The sequence below is a fragment of the Rhinopithecus roxellana genome, chromosome 2 (assembly GCF_007565055.1).
Source record: "Rhinopithecus roxellana isolate Shanxi Qingling chromosome 2, ASM756505v1, whole genome shotgun sequence".
NCBI lineage: Eukaryota > Metazoa > Chordata > Mammalia > Primates > Cercopithecidae > Rhinopithecus > Rhinopithecus roxellana.
Window position 1 is genome coordinate 46,038,678 of NC_044550.1, and position 17,415 is coordinate 46,056,092.

The following is a 17,415-nucleotide window of genomic DNA, read 5'->3' on the forward strand; positions in this document are numbered from 1 at the left end:
TGGAATTACCATATTCTGCCCTCGAAAACAACACAACATAAATACAAATAAGCAAAGCTCTTTCACTTCTCTGTGCTTATAACATTGTTAGTGAAAATGTTAGTAGCATGAGATAGGGTCTCAAAAGGGCCAGTGCTGCTTGGAATCCTGGTTCTTGATTATTTTGGTCACTTTGGTTTCACTTGTGTAAGTCAATGAGATTTTTCTGATCTTTGGAGAGAAGTTGGGAATTCCTTCTGCGATTCTATATATGTGTGCACCCAAATCTTTTGCTTAAGATATTTTTCATTAAATTTTCAATAGCATCCCTGGAAACCAGGAGTCAAGAAATTTGCATGCACCTGTTTACTTTCTTTTTTTTGCACCTAGTCAACTATTTTCTAAGATATGACAGATACTACAATGTTACATGTAGAAACATTATTGTTTTCTAGGAATTTATAGTATAAAACAGTGGAGAAAATTAGAAAACTGTCTGGCTGGGCTTGGTGGCTCACACTTGTAATTCCAGCACTTTGAGTGGATCACTTGTGGTCAGGAGTTCAAGACCAGCCTAGCCAAACTTGGTGAAATCCCATCTCTACTAAAAATACAAAAATTATCTGAGCACGTTGGTGAGCACCTGTAATTCCAGTTACTTGGGAGGCTGTGGCAGGAGAATTGCCTGAACCCCGGAGGCAGAGGTTGCAGTGAGCTGAGATCATGCCCCTGCACTCCGGCCTGGGTGATGGAGTGAGACTGTGTCTCAAAAAACAAACAAAAACCAAAAACAAAAAAACAAACTAAACTAAAATAAAACTAATTAGATAGCTGTCAGTGAATATAGAGATAAATACAGCTGTATGAATACACCTACTGGTTTATTTAGATACACCGAAGGAACATATTGGTTAACCATGAATGTAAGTGTAGATACTTTTTGGATAGAGGAGTGCGTTAGTAAATGAATTGCATATTAATAAGACAGCTGTTGAGGCAGAGGCATTGCCTTCTGGTTCCCACTTTTAGAAAGGCTCTGAGATTAGCAGGAATTTAAGTTGCTTGGTGGTGGCGTGGTGGGGTACAGAAGGGGAAATAGGTAGGAATGAAATAATCAGAATATGATAACTTTTTAAATGTCTCTGGAAAGTGGGAAGGGACCTAAGGAATTGAGTTTTGTATGATAGTCTATTTAAAACATTTGGGGCTGGGTGCAGTGGCTCTCGCCTGTAATCCCAGCACTTTGAGAGGCCGAGGTGGGCCGATCACCTGAGGTCAGGAGTTTGAGACCAGCCTGGCCAACATGGTGAAACCTCGTCTTCACTAAAAATACAAAAATGAGCCGGGCGTGGTGGTGGGTGCCTCTAGTCCCAGGTACTCAGGAGGCTGAGGCAGGAGAATCGCTTGAACCCAGGAGGTATAGGTTGCAATGAGCCGGGATCGCGCCACTGCACTCCAGCCCGGGTAACAGAGCGAGACTGTTTCAAAATAAATAAATAAATTAAAATAAAATAAATGAAATAAAACATTTGAAAGGTATAGATGAAGTTAGCAATTATTTAGGGGAACTTTTAGCTAACAATCAGGGGAAACTGTTTTTGTTAGGGTCCAGGTAAATTAGCAGGTACTTTTTATGCAAAGTGAGTGATTACAGAGATCAGAGTTCTAAGAGGCAGCCATCAGTCAGAAGGCGTTTTCACCAAAGGTCTGTATTTTCTGTTCAGAATAGTACTTAAGCCATAATTATAGAACATCTGCAATGGTTTCTCAGCCTTCTGTTGGTAAGGTCTTTCTCCTTTAATTGTTGAACTTTTCAGAAGTTTGAATAGGTATCAGAGATTATGTAGAGTCCTTTGCCTGCATTTTTATAGCATTCCTGGTATAGCATTTAGTATACCTAATCCAGTTACAACTTTCCCTTTCTCATTTGTTGTTCTGGCATGTAATATATGCTCTCAATAAATGTTAGTATTTTTTGAATGCCTATCATCATGTAACAGGTAACATGTATAAAAGGCTGAAACTCATTTTTCTCTGAAAAAATATGCAGCAACTTTTGTTATTTATGCATTACTTTTTTTGGAGAAATAACCATTAATCCTATTATGTGCTAGGTGTTTGTAGTATGCTAGATACTGGAAATATAAGGGAATACTAGGAATATGAAATAGACTTTGCCCTAGAGAGGGTATCAGAAGAGAAGGAAGACATTATTCACTCTCCTTTTGAGTTTGAATCAGGTCTTTGGTATATTGAAAAATGACACCTGAAAATTTTCTAGAGAATTTACTCTGAAAATACTCATATTGAATATTAGAAGTACTGAAGTATTTGATTTGATAAATGCATGAGTGATTAGTGGAAGTACTAAATACAAACAATACTTATTTAAGAAGTTCTCTTACCGGTAGTAATTAAGAAAATCCTAAGCATGAGATTCATTAAATAGCTGCCAGCGTGGTAAGCCAAGTTCTTGGCAACATGTGCTGTTAAACACTGTTAGCAGGCTGCAGTCCTTGGTTTGTGATTGAGTCACCTGGCTCCCCTTCTTAGTTGTTCTTTTCTGCGTGAAATTTGCCGACTTAAATAATATTTCAGGAGGGAACCTAGCTCTGAAGACTTCACTTTTTTCAGCTTGATTTCTTTCTTAAGCTCTTGCTTTTTAAAATTTCTGAACTGTATTTCCCCCATATATCGACTATGATGACAAAGTATAGAATATGGCATATTTGTTCCTCTAGTGAAGGCAAAGAGAATAGCATTTGATGCAATTTGTATTTCTGTGTTTGGTGTGGCTCAGCCAGATAGGTGAAAATGTACCTTTGTTTTATCTAGGATGACTTTTAGGCCTGAAATGCCAGTCGTATTTGTCTGTTTTCTCTTAACATATCTAGTTCTCACTTCAGTATGATCTTTTCCTTCTATCCCCACTATCATTTCTGTAGTTTATATTTATTACTTCCTGCCTAGACTGTTGTGATAGGCATTCTTTGGTAGCAAACATATGCTGTAGATTAAAAATGAAACTGACACATTCACCTTTGATTGCTGCTCCACCTGTCTTTTGCCAGTGTTTCTTCTTTCCATTGGGGAGTACTGTTGGTATAACAGAAGACAGTTCTTTGTTGCGTGGGACTTGTCAGGCTTGGGCATGGCAGTTAACTCAGTGTTCTTGCCCTCCACAACACCCCCGCCATTGACCACCAGTAGCAGCTGACAGTGGGTGAGTGAGCAGGGAGGAGGCCTTACCACTCTCAGTTGAGAACTAGCCTGCTAGCCAGTCTGTGATTATTGTGGGTTCCAGAGCTCATCTTATTTCCTGTTTGTGTTTATTCTTGTTTTCCCGTTTTCTCCAATTACCAAAATTCAGTTTCATAAGGTCACTGAAAATGCAATTGCTTACATGTAAAAGTCAGGCAAATTATGTATTAGATTTGGTAACATACAATAGTAATTTACATATAAGATGTATAACAGTAGTAATTATATATAGTAATATAGGATTATACTATATATAGTAACTATACATTATAATATTGTATAGTAATCAATAAAACAGGTTTTATTTTTGACTTCATGGAGTTTTCACTTTGTTACTAGAGTATAAGAGCCTTAAGGACTGACTGTCTTAAATATTTTAAAGTTTCCCCTTGGTTATTTTTGCATGATATGTTGCATATTTTGTTCAGTAAGTATTTAAACAATAATATTTGACAGTGAATAGAATTTACTTTAGGTCTGGGGAGTTCTGAATAGTTTTAAGCAGAATAGTAATGTTATTAGATTTCTACTAACTACTTAGGTTTAAATTCAGTGTTAAAAGATGAGTTTTGTTAATTTCTCCATCCTGCTTTTCTAATCAGCCAAATTATTTCTTGAAAAGTTTTTTTTCTTTCAAACATTTTGGAAATCCAATTAGGTAAGTAATTTAGTAAACAGATATATTTATATTGAGAGTCCAGTTAGGTAAGTAATTTAGTAAACAAATGTATTTTGAGCACTTACTGTGTGCCAATGCTGGTGTAGGCACTGGGCAAAGAGGAATGATCAGAACAAAGCCTGTGATCTCATGGTTGCATTATGGTGGGAGAGTTAGTTAGCAAATGAATCAGCTCATATACTGTCCTGTGGTAAAGCGCTGTTAAGAAAAACAAGTAGAAAGAGCGAAGGAGAAGGCTATCTTAGGGAAATAAGATGGCCTCTGAGGAGGATCGTTTAAGTTGGAATGAAAGGAGTTAACCAACCATGGATATATCTGAGAGAAAGAGCTTTGCACGTGGAGGAAACTGCAAGTTAGGGCTTTCAGTGAATGATTTATTAACGTTTTTTTCTCCTTTAGGATAATCTGTAGATCCCTCCATAATCTGGCCTTCGCTTATACTTTTTCTGTTAATTATCTAATTAGATGGGAATAATGCCTACTTTGTAGGGAAAGTGAAATGTATAACACTTAATTTTTATATATGTATATTTTATTCAATATAAATACCATGATGCTCCATATTGATAGTTATCACTATGACTTTTGTTATATAATAATCATTAACTTATGCTCTTGCCTATACCTGTCTTCCTAGAGAACACTTGCACATCTTTCAAGAATCAATGTAAATGTCACTTTCTCTTTGAAGCCTTTCTTGCTGTGCATGTAGACGTGACTATTCCCTTAGTTTTGCCACCATTGTGTATTTGTATATCTGTCATTGCATCTGCCGTCTTTAATTTCATTTATTTTTGCCTGGGTACACAAAAGGTACCCTAGACTCTGCCATTTAGATATTTGCTACATAAATGAATTGTATTTAGAAGCTAATTCATTTGACTTCTAATATTTACATATACTTAAACCATTCAACAAATATGTCACTGTGGTAGATACTGATAATAAAAAATTAATACAATGCATGTTCTCAATCAAGTTTATGTTATGATACAATAGTTAAGTTTATGTTATGATACAAAAGTTATGATACAATATAATATACTTAATATAATGGTTTGTTCAAGGGGAGTGTGAATTGAAGTGGAGATAGATTATCTAAAGGAAAAGCAAGGCAGGACGTATAGATACGTATTCTAGATTGTGAGCATTATTCCACAAGTGTCTCATGATCTGCTTCCACGGGGCACATTTATGCTTCTTGGTGCAGTCAGCTCTTCAGCCAAGTCCTGGCAATATCTGTGATAGCGATACTTAATTCTCTGATGCTGGTGACACTGACCCATTTATGTTCGTTATACTGACACTTGGACATGGATTTGGAGTTGTGAATACTTAGAATCCCAGTTGTTGTTTCTAGTAGTGTGATTTTTTTTTTTTTTTTTTTTTGAGGCGGTGTCTCGCTCTGTTGCCCACACTGGAGTGCAGTGGCCGAATCTCAGCTCACTGCAAGCTCCGCCTCCCAGGTTTACGCCATTTTCCTGCCTCAGCCTCCCGAGTAGCTGGGACTACAGGCGCCCGCCACCTCGCCCGGCTAGTTTTTGTATTTTTAGTAGAGACGGGGTTTCACTGTGTTAGCCAGGATGGTCTCGATCTCCTGACCTCGTGATCCGCCCGTCTCGGCCTCCCAAAGTGTTGGGATTACAGGCTTGAGCCACCGCGCCCGGCCTAGTAGTGTGATCTTAAGCAAGTTACTCATGAGTCTTATTTCCTTATCTGGAAAATAGAGATATTATCTGCCCCATACAGGGTTGCAGGGAATAAATTATGAAGATAAAATAGTATTGGTTTCTAGAATGTAGTAGATAATTTTCTTCCTTTTTTATTTTTTATTTATATATATTTTTTGAGACGGAGTCTCACTCTGTTACCAAGGATGGAGTGCAGTGGCATGATCTTGGCTGACTGCAACCTCTGCCTCCGAAGTTCAAGCAATTCTCCTGCCTCAGCCTCCCAAGTAGCTGGGACTACAGGAGCGTGCCACTATGCCCGGCTAGTTTTTGTATTTTTCGTAGAGACGGGGTTTCGCCATGTTGTCCAGGCTGGTCACGAACTCCTGATCTCAGGTGATCCGCCTGCCTCAGCTTCCCAAATTGCTGGGATTACAGGCGTGAGCCACTGTGCCCAGCCTGTAGTAGATATTTCTTAATGGGTGAAATAACTTTGATTCATTTTACTTTATTTCTGTAGAACCATACTGAGCATTTGGCTCTAGTTACAGGAAAACAAGGTGGAATTTAATAATGGTGTTGATAACTGACTTGGGTTAGGTCTCATTCTGTTGCAACTGGTTCCTTTTCCCTCAGCGCAAAGGGCTGCTGTTAACAATATAATATATTAGCATATAATACTCAAAAGCTATATCACACCATGTTGCATTTAACACAAGGTGAGGGCACTGAGGGGAGAACATTTGTCTTAGTTGTTGCCTTGTGTGCCCAGCACCAACCACAGAGCCTGACATATTATAGGCATTCCATATCATGTTTAAATTAGTGAGTGAATTCTGTTTAGATGAGGAAGATGTACTAGTATGGAGTACCTGATGTCCACTGGGGCATTTGGGGTAGCTAAAGTATCTAAAATATAAGCAAAGGGGAACAATATTAGTAGCAGTTGCCTTTGAAACCATTATAATTTTAGGCACAAACCTTTTTTGGCAAGTTGAATATTTTAAAATAAATATAGGCCAGCTAATTTGAGTTAAACTGATCACATGTGCTGAATTAACCTAGAAGGTAAATAACTAAAAATGAAAAGAGACATTAGAACAGGTAATAGAGTTCAGAATTCACAGCTATTCTAAATTAGATTTGTAATAGCCTTGAGTCATACTTTAAAGGAAATAAAATTTCATGTGAAGATATGGATCACTGTTGCCATAACTTCAACTCCTGTCTTTCCTCTGCTGCTCCAACTTGGCAAAACACCAAACCCTAGAGTGGTCTCATCATCTACCGTTTCTGTTCCTTAGAGGCATGGTCTGTTGAGTGCTGCCAGGCTGACTGTCAGCTGTGTCTCTCAGTCTTGCCACCATCCTATTCCATTGTCACCAGAGGGATCTGGTGAATTGCCATCATCCCATTCCCTTGTCACCAGATTTTAAATGAATCTGATTGTGTTATTCCCCTACTTGAAATCCATTAATAACTTCTCAGTATTTTTAGGAAAAAAATCCAAATATCCTAGTATGAAAAACAGAGCTTTTGGAGATCTGGCCTTTTAGCATCTCTACCTGATCTTCTGTTTTCTGTATGTTGGTATCTCTGTACTACAGACATGTTAAACCACTTACATTTTTCTGAATGTTTTATGTTTTTTTTTTCTTTTATGTCACTGAATGTATGATGCTGCTTCTAGGCGTGCTGTTCGCTCTTCTCAAGGTCATCAACTACAGATGATTTAAAATTCTTCAAGTTTACCTCTAGAAAACTTTTACCTAGCATAATATATTGTAGTAGTCTACATGTCTTCCTTCTCACTAAACTGTGAGCTTTTTTGAGTATGGATACTCTCTTATCTCTTTAATTCCTAATGCCTTGCACAGGATAGAAGCCTAGAAGTTTGTGATTTAGTTAATAAATGAAGTAACAATTTATCAGAGGCTTAAAATATGTTCAGCTAAAATGGGTATTATGTGAGAAGTGGAGAAACATGGTCCCTGCCCTGTTCATAATCTTAGTTGTATGGACAAAAATGACACATAAGGCAGTTAAAGCTTAATCAAGTACAGCATTAAGTGAGGACTTAGGTAGAGTGATTAGAAAATGAAGATATAATGGAAAACTTCAAATCCTTTAACATTTCATATCTGCTTTTCATTTTCTCCTTAACTGTTTATCACTACTAACATGCCTATACCTTTTACTTATTTATCTTGTTAGGTTCATAGTCCCCAGTAAAACATACGTTTTGTGAAGATTTTTGTCTGTTGTGTTCACCGTGCTATTTCTGGTGCCTGACAGGTGGTAGGTGCTCATTAGATAGTTGTTGAGTGGATTGAATGGAGTGCAGAGAAGGAAGTGATCACTAGGAAATAGTGTTTATGAAAGACTTCATGGAGAAGTATTAACATCTTGAAGTAGACTTGAGAGGGTATTTTAGTAGATTAGCTAGTGTTTATGAAATATGCCTATCTGAGTAAATAATTACCAATTTTATTTTCATATGACTTTTTCAAATCATGTTGCTCCTAATTTCTCTTAAAGCTTCCTATGGTTATACAGTCCTCACTGTTGACTCCTGTTAGAGACTTTCACAACAGTAACCTGTTTAATCAGAGTAAGAGATGCTGGCACTTTCCTTATATACCAGTTGCAGTGAACACCTTCACTGTTTTTTTTTTTTTTAGCAGATTAAACTATGTGTAAAAAATAGTTCTGCTGGAGGCAATTACATATTATATACAGATCTTTACACTATATGTCATTTTGGTACCTGAGATCTTATCTTCTATTTTGCATCTTTTAAATAATTGCAATTAAATTCAAATTTATGGACATATCAGGGTCTTGATTGTTTTGTGAATTAGGGATCATAATTGACCATTATGCCTCTAAGTTCTTGAATTTTAGCAAATCTTAACTGACGTTTTAAATATTTGTATGTAAACATATTCATATATCACACAGAACTTATAATTGCATTTCCTACTTTTATAGTTTCCTTTCTCTTCTGTTTACTTCCCTTCCAAGACTAAATAAATTAAAATTAGATTTTGAATTAAAACTATTAAAAATGTTAAATCACCAAAATATTTTTTTCAGCTGTGATTGGAACATGTTAGGTAATGTCAGTTTGAATTTTTTTTTCTTAGAAAATAAAATTATCTGTGGGCCTCAAATATTGGCTTCTCTTCTCCCAGCTTTTTTCCCCCTAAGCACAGAATTAGGTATTCTTAGGCCCTTGTAGCTACAATAGATCTTAGTAAGCATCTCTACTTCCCTTATTTTAGGGATGAGGCAACTAAGACACAAAAACAAGTGATTTGTCCACAATTAACTGATGACAGGTAATTAATAGTAGGGCCAGATGATAGGCTAACTATTGATGAGATAACTAAGCTATGGCTAACCCCTCTCTTACGCTAACCACTTTCAACTTTAAGGCCGTACTACTTCTGAAAATATATGTGGTTCTGATGACATTTTAAAGGAATATTATTGTAGTGATTTAGTAGAAGAGAAGTAAGTTCCTAGAATTTTGTCAGTCCACCAGTCAGCCAGATTGGGTGTAAGTGAAGCTTTGGCAATACTTTCCCATTGTATATAGGTTGTTTGCTAGTTATATGCACAGGAAGTAATTTCTAGCAGTCTGATTTTAAGCCATTGAAAAATGTTTCATGCTTTCCAACTTAATTTTTGACAACCTGAATGTGAGGATTCACATATACTCCATAGGGAAAGGGTTGACCAGTAAGTGTATATTAAAGATAACAGGAAGAACAAGATTTTTAAAAATCTGGTTAGTCTTTTTCATTTGTTTGTTGTTGTTGTAGTTGAACCTAGGAACATATGTATTTTGAAAAAAGCTATATGGGTAGACTCTTAGATTATCTTAAATAGAAAAATGAAAACAAAAGGGTCATGTGACTATTCTACATTTCCATTCCTTTTTTATTGGTGATATTTTCTAGGACTCATTTTGATTAAACTGGATTGTGCAAAAATAGCACTTTGTATTCTGTGATTTTTAGTGTTTCTTGTTTTTTTAATGGAGGGAGAACATCTTTTTTTGGTGGGGGGAATGATTAGTAAATCATGATTAGTAAATATTCAGGTTGGATAAGAAGAAATGGTTAAAGATGTAGATATTTTAGATAACCTGAAGTTAGTACTGGCATAACTCCTGGTTGTAGTTGCCTAATGTTAATTAAATTGGATTATTTATTTTTAGTCAGTTGTGTTCATATATTATACTTTTGATGTGAAGAATATTCTGCTAGACGTTTTGAAGTCTCTTAGTTTAACTTAGTCTGAAGTTTAGTTCTGTTGGTTTTCTTTTAAATTATACTCTCTAACTATAGCCTTTGTTTTGGCATGGCAAGTTAGTAATTGCCCTTTGTTCTCTTTCAGATCCTTGCATGTCACTGAGTCCACCATGCTTTACAGAAGAAGACAAATTTAGTCTGGAAGCTCTTCAAACAATACATAAACAAATGGATGATGACAAAGATGGTGGAATTGAAGTAGAGGAAAGTGATGAAGTAGGTGGAAAAATGTTTTCCCTGCTATTGTCTTAGAACAGAATGACTGCATTTCTGTTTCTAGTCTTCAATTTTCTCTTTCCTCATGTGGCTCATTGCGTTCTTCTTCAACATCTTTAGTTTTTCTTTTTATGTGTTAATTTTACCCTTTATAAACATTTACATGATTTTTCTGTTTTTCTCCCCATTTGGATATAAGTCTACCCAGTTTTATAAAAATTTTCAGTCTCATGTTATTGTATTTCTCAAACATGTATCCTATTCTGACTGTATTTTATCTATTGTTGCTTTACAAACCACTCCAAATTTAGTGGCTTAAAATGACAACAGTTTATTATTTCTCCTGATTCTGTGGGATCACTGGGCCCAGCTGGGCAGTTTTTCTTTTCCCTTAGATATGGGCTGAGGTCACTATGGAAATTGCATTCTCTTGGGAGCTCTGTTGGGGCTGGAGTATCTAAGACAGCCTCTTATTCTGCATAATCTCTTTCTATGTTACCTCTCATCATTCAGGAGCCTAGCCCAGACTTTATTACAGCATGGCAGCTAGTGTCTAAGAAGGCAGGTTCCCATGTGCAAGTGTTTATCATGCCTCTGCTTGCCAATGGTTGCTAATATATTGGCCAAAACAAGTCATTTGGCTAAGCTCAGAGTCTGTGTGGAAGAAGATTCTACAAAGATGTAGATAACCAGGAAATGTGATTCATTGGAGACCACCAACGTGCTAATTTACTGTACCTACTGTCTTCAGTTTTTCAGCATTCCCATTTCCCCTACTGGTCTGGTTTCTGCCTTAGTTTCTCCCTAAAAGTTGTCTTCTTTGAGTGTTGTCTCGTTCTAACCAAATCCCCTGGTCGTTTTTCAGGCCTTTTCAGTCCCTTTGTTGGATTTGTCGCTGTTGAATTGCTTCTTTTTCAGATTATATAATACTAAATTACATTATTTTCTACATTATTATCTCGTGATGTAACAGTAACAGTCTCTAGTAACATTGTTATCTAACGGAGACATTCTCTAAAGATCAGTTCTTGGCTTGCTATACAAAACGTTTGTCTGAGAATGACCATCCATTTTCAGGTTGCCCCGATTCCTCTCTCTCTAACCAGTCCAGATGCCTGACCTTTTGGTTTCTGCCTGATGTTTTTAGAGGACTCTTACTGTTGCTTTAAACTTAGTATGTGTAAAACAAAATCCCAGTTTTGCTATTTTAATCTCTCGTTGTTCAGTTGCACCTCTGGACCTATTTCTCGATTCTTCTTCTAAAGTAGATGTTGGCAGACTTTTTCTGTAAAGGGCCAAAATATGGATTGAAATGTGTTCTCTAAAAACATATGTTGAAGTCCTAAACCCCAGCACCTCAGAATGTGATCTTATTTAGAAATAGGGTCATTGCAGATGTAGTTAAGATAAAGTCATACCGGAGTTGGGTGGGCCCTTAATTCAGTATGACTGGTGTTCTGCTAAGAGAGGAGAACACCATGTGGAGTCACAGAACAGGCGAGAAAATGACCCTGTGACAGCGGAGGCAGAGATTAGCTTTATACAACTGCACATCAAGGAATGCTAAGGATTGTTGCCGACACCAAAGCTAAGAGAAAGGCATGGAACAGATTCTCCCCTAGAGCCTTTGAAAGGGCATGATTCTGTGGACACTTTGATTTTGAACTTCTTTCTAACCTGCAGATCTGTAAGAGAATAAATTTCTATTGTTGTAAGCCATCCAATTTATGGTACTTTATTATGGCAGTCCCATAATGAATGGAAACGAATATAGGCCAGGTGGCAAATTATTTAGCTTTAGTGGGCCATGTAGTTGCTGTTGTAACTATTCAGCTCTACCATTATAGTGTGAAGCAGCCATAGACAGTGTAAGAACTAATGGGCATGGCTGTTTTCCAGTAAAACTTTATTTGCAAAAACAGGCAGCCATATTTGGCCTGCATGCTGTAGTTTGCCAACCCCTGTTGTAAATTAAGCTCTTGTGTTCTTAAAATATGTTCCTTTTTCTTCCTTTCCCCCCTACCTCTTATCTATTCTAGTTATTTGCTTGTTCTGTTCTAATCTAGCTATTTATTTTCTTGTGTCTAGATTACTGTCTCTAAGTTTCTCCTTTCTAATCCGTCATGATTATCACTTTGAGAGCATGATAGCTAAGAAACATAGTGATTTCTAATTGCTTATTAGATCAGATATTAAATCTTCAGTCTTATATTTAATGTCTCTACATCAGTTGATTTCTGCTATTTATTGTGATTAAAATCATTCTGATTAGAGCTTAGTCAGTACCAGTGATACCAAAATCATTACTTTTGGTTCAAAGTAGACCAATTTATTTGTTTCTAGAACCACAGACTATATAATTCTGTCTTACATAGCTTCCAACTTAAAAAGTATTTGAAGTATATAGTCTGTTGGACATAAGGAAGAGTGAGTGAGATAAAATTGATGGATTATTAAGAGTTTTACCGTTACTGGAAAACAACGTAAACTAGTTGTCATTTATTGTGGGCCGTTTTATTATATTGAGTGGATAATTCATTCTCTCATCATCATTATCATCACTCATTTTCTCTCTTTATATTTTTATAAAATAGAGGTAATTTATAGAGGTAAATTACCTTTATTTATAAATTACCTTTATTTATAGAGGTAATTCTCTAAGCCAAAGAGATTTTCTCAAATTATTTTGTACATTTTCTTAGTCATTTACAATATGACAGGATTAGCTTTGTCAAACAAATTCCATGTCAATTCTGAGAGTATACAGTGTTAAGTAGATGAATACTCTGTGCAGTTTTAGGTTTTAACCCAAAAACTGAGCCTCTTCAGTTTCAATGACTTGCTAAAATGGCTCACAGAACTCAGGAAAACACTTTACTGGTTTATTATAAAGTATACAACTCAGGAACATCCGAATAGAAGAAATGCATAGGACAGGGTATGGGGGCTGTGCGCTCAGAGCTTCCATGTCTTCATTCTACCCTCCCAACACCTTAATATGCTCACCAGCCTGGAAGCTCTTAGAATCCTGAATCTTGTAACAGAGTTTTTGTAGAGCTCTGTTTTCCTGACGGTCAGTGGGTGGGACTTAAAGTTACAACCCTCTAATTACTTGGTCTTTCTAGTAACCAGCTTTAACCTGAAGCTATTTAGGGCCCCATCCTAAATCACTTTGTTAGCATAAACTCAGGTTGGTGGATAGGGGCAGTAGTGAATAACAAAAGACTCACCTGTCAGGAAATTTCCAGGATTTTAGGATCTCTGTGCCTGGAACCTAGGACAAAGACCAAATATGTTTCTCATTATATACATTGTATATTAACATATTATTAATATAATAAAATATTATATAAATATATATTATGTAATTATAAAATCTATGATAAATAGGTAAATAAATTATATATTAATATATTTGGTGCTGCTATAGCAGGGTACTATAGATTGGGTAATTTATAGTGAACAGAGATGTATTGACTCACAGTTGCGGAAGTTGGGAAGTCCAACATCAAGGTGCTGGCAGGTTTGGTGATTCTGATTTCAAGATGACTCCTTGAATGCTGCCTTCCCTGGAGGGAAGACTGTTTTCTCTTTACGGTGTGGAAGCAGAAGGGCCAAGAGGCAAAAGGTGTCTACCTTGCCCTTTTATAAGGGCATTAATTCCTATCCTGAGGGTTGAGCCCTTATGGCCCTATTACCTCCCAAAACCTCCCTATTACCTGTTACTTCCTAACACTGCCACAATGGCAAATTTCAATATGAGTTTTGGAGGGGAAAAACATTCAAATTATAACACACCACAATTACAAAAATATTTAAATATGAAAAATAGCAGAAATCCACATTTCCTGAATCATTAAAAATACCTTCAAAGGAAAGAGCAGTTAAAATTGTGCATAATATATACACAGAGAAGGTATCAAGGAAGCTTTTGCAGATATTTCACAGCCTATTTGTAATTGATTGCATTATAATTCTTAGAATTACAAGTTATTTTAATCTTTTTTACCTCATCAGATATACTTCTTTAATTTTTAATTTTTTTTTTTACTTTTGTAGAGATGAGAATCTTGCTGTGTGGCTCAGGCTGGTTTCAAAAGCCTGGTCTCAAGCAATCTTCCTGCCTTGGCCTCCCAAAGTGCTTGGATTACAGGCATGCACCAGCCTTTATCAGATGTTAAATGCACGTGTGCAAAGTGTTATTACCACTCTGCAAAACAAATTAAGCATACATGGCTGTGTAATTTATATTTCAGTGGAAGTCTTACTGAGTCTTTTAAATTTCAGTGGAGTTTTTGGCATGTTGTAATAAAAGTCAGAACTAAGTAAAACTTAGGTTTAAAAAGTAGAGCTTAGAATTCTTTGATATGAGAGGTGAATTTTAATATTTAAAAAGAGAAGATATCTTTCTGTATTTCTCTTACTGTTTAAATGCAAACACAACATGCCTTTATATTTTACTATTACCTAAAAGAATGTGGAAATCCACTGTCCAGTGTGGTAGCCACTAGCCATATTTGGCTATTCAGCATTCGAAGTTGAGGTGTGCTATAAAGTATAAAACACACCTGAAATTTTGAAGGCTTATATGAGAAGAATAATATTAAATATTGAATTTGAAAATATTGATTACCCATTGGAGATATTTGAGACATATTGGGTTACATGAAATATGATATTAAAATTTACTTTCTTTGTTTTTACTCAGTGTAACTTCTAGAAAACAAAATTATGTATGTAGCTCACATTTTATTTCTATTAGCACTGATCTAGACTCTGTGTGATGTGTTTGTATGCTTTAAAGGATGAATTATTAATTCTGCAGTTCTTGGACTATAGTCCTTCAGTTCAATATAGATGCATTTTGATTTGTATTTCTTGTTAAAGTGTCTTTTTGAAAGAAATAAACAATAATTCTTTTATGGACCTTTACTGGCCTTCACCAGGAAACTTTGTAAGTTTAATAGGAAACCTTAGCCCAAATTTTAAAGTACTTAATTTCTTGTGATTTTAGCCCAAATTTTAAAGTACTTAATTTCTTGTGATTGTTTTGTTTTGAAATGTTGCTTTTCTAAAAAAAAAAAAAAATTCAAAAAAGTATTTAGCATTTGAAAAATTCTGGTTAAAAACATTTTTTTTTCTCTTTAGTACCCTCTGTTTTGCATTTTGGCCATATGAGAGATTGTTTATTTCTATAATTTATTTAATATTGAGCTAATATCTGATGGCCTATTTTATACCAGATACTCAGATAGTTGCTTGGAATAGATCAGGAACAAGATAGACAAAATCTGTGCTTTTAAGTAAACATTCTGGTAGGGCTTGTGGGAAGGAGACAAAGCAAAATAAGTAAGCAGTGGCGGGGGATCATTATCAGTTAGAGATGATGGGGGCTGTAATGTTCTATAGGGTGGCAGGCAAAGTGAGGGTAACACTTAAAGGGTATCATGTGTACAGTACTTGGACAAGTAAGAGAATAAATGTCTGATAACTTTCCAGGGCTATGTTAAAACTGAATTTGGAGTACTTGGGGTGTTTCAGATCAGGAATAGGATATAAAACTTTTGCTCTCTAGGTCATCGTCTTCTGGATCACCATAAAAAAGGTTAGATGTCAATGTATGCAGAATCTGTGACCTGTTAAGACTGAATTGTTGATTGCATTCAAGGTTGCACGTTCTGTCAATTTTAGTGAAATTTTGGAAAGTTTAGGTATTTGATCAACAAATAATTTAAATAAGAGAAATTAATGGTTTTGATGCCGGAGCACAGCAGTGGAGTTCACATTGTTATTGCTCATTTTGTGACTGAAAAGTTTTATCATAGATTCTAGTGTGTATGATTTTTGTTTTCTGTTCTTACTTTTCCCTCTTCTTCTTTGAATGAACATTTTTTTCATTCCTTTTTCTAGTTTTTCTTTCTTTTTATTTATTCTTTTTCATTTTACCACCTGGAATAGGTAGTTTTAGAGGTTTTTTTCCTTATCAGTTTGTTTGATATACATATATAAAACAAAATCAACTTTAAGACCTACTTATCTGAGAAGTCCATTGTACCTAGTATCTCAGTATTCCTTATGTTAGGTATACGCCCTTCACAATACCTTTGCCGTAATTTTTATACCTCTTGGAAAGCTTAGTTAACAACACATGTATCTGTGGAGAGTCACTTAAGAAAACAGGCAAAATTAGGATTAGACAAAAAAGAAGGCAATGCATTTTAAAATCGAACAGTGTGTTTTGAATTATGTGGGGTATTGTGTCCGAAAGATTAAATACATCTATTTTTTGCTGAAGTTTTCTAAGGTTAACTTTTAACTTGTGTATTAGTTTATTGCTGTGTAACAAATGACCCCAAAACTTAGTGGCTTAAAGCAACACACATTTCTCATTTCATGGTTTCTGTGGGTCAGAAATCTTAGTGCAGCTTAGGTGGGTCTTCTGGCTCTGGGTCTCTCACTGGGCTGCAATTAAGATATCAGCTGGGGTTGTGTCATCTCAAGGCCTGATTAGGAGAGGATCCACTTAAAAACCTGCTCGTGTAGCTGTTAGTCTCACAGGTCCTCAATGGCTGTTGGAGATACCAGTTTTCTGCCATATAGGTCTCTCTGTAGGCAGCTTATAACATGACAATGGGGTTCCCTCAGCCCATTGTCTCACTCGCTCAGAGTGAGAGGGAGCTCTGAGAGACAGAGAAGGGGCAGTAATGTGGAAGTTATAATCTTTTTGTGACTAATGCTGGAAGTGACGTCCCATCACTTTTGCTGTATTCTACTCATGAGAAGTGAGTTACTAGGTCCAGCCAACCCGCATGGAGAGACAAATACAAGGATGTGGGGATCATTGGGAGCCGTTTCAGAGACTGCTTACCACAGTTTGTTTTGATAATTTGCTAACTAGAAATATTTGATGGGAGATTCTCAAGCCATAGAAATATAGAGTGTAAAAGCAGTAAAGTTACAAAATTTCCTTTAAAAGGCTTTGTTTTGGAAGTGTCCCACAATAAAACCCATTGTGTTCATCTTTGTAATAGGATATGTGTAGAATTTTAAAGCCTGATTAAAAGTTATCTATTGAGTAGAGCTTTGCAGTGAATGGTGACTCTAATTACATGCACAAATGTACCAGTGTAATTTGTTTCACTGAAGGATCACTTGACATTCTTCTGAAAGAACAAGCAGGGCAAAGGTAAGGGAAGGGTGTAGGTAGGTGCTAGAGAAGTCTTGCTGTCTGTTAACTTCCAGTTACTGAGGTACTTTCCTCTATACTGAAATTTTCATAATTTCATGATTT

At 36.0% G+C, this 17,415-nt stretch overlaps 1 protein-coding gene across 3 annotated transcripts in view; it reads left to right on the forward strand.

Moving 5' to 3' along the window:
* Positions 1–17,415, forward strand: part of STIM2 (stromal interaction molecule 2) — a 170,061-nt gene that overhangs the window by 48,816 nt on the left and 103,830 nt on the right. For all 3 annotated transcript variants that reach the window (XM_030917586.1, XM_010368900.2, XM_030917592.1), the window contains exon 2: positions 9,994–10,124. In XM_030917586.1, the coding sequence (XP_030773446.1) occupies positions 9,994–10,124 (131 nt within the window). The remainder of the gene's footprint in view (positions 1–9,993; positions 10,125–17,415) is intronic.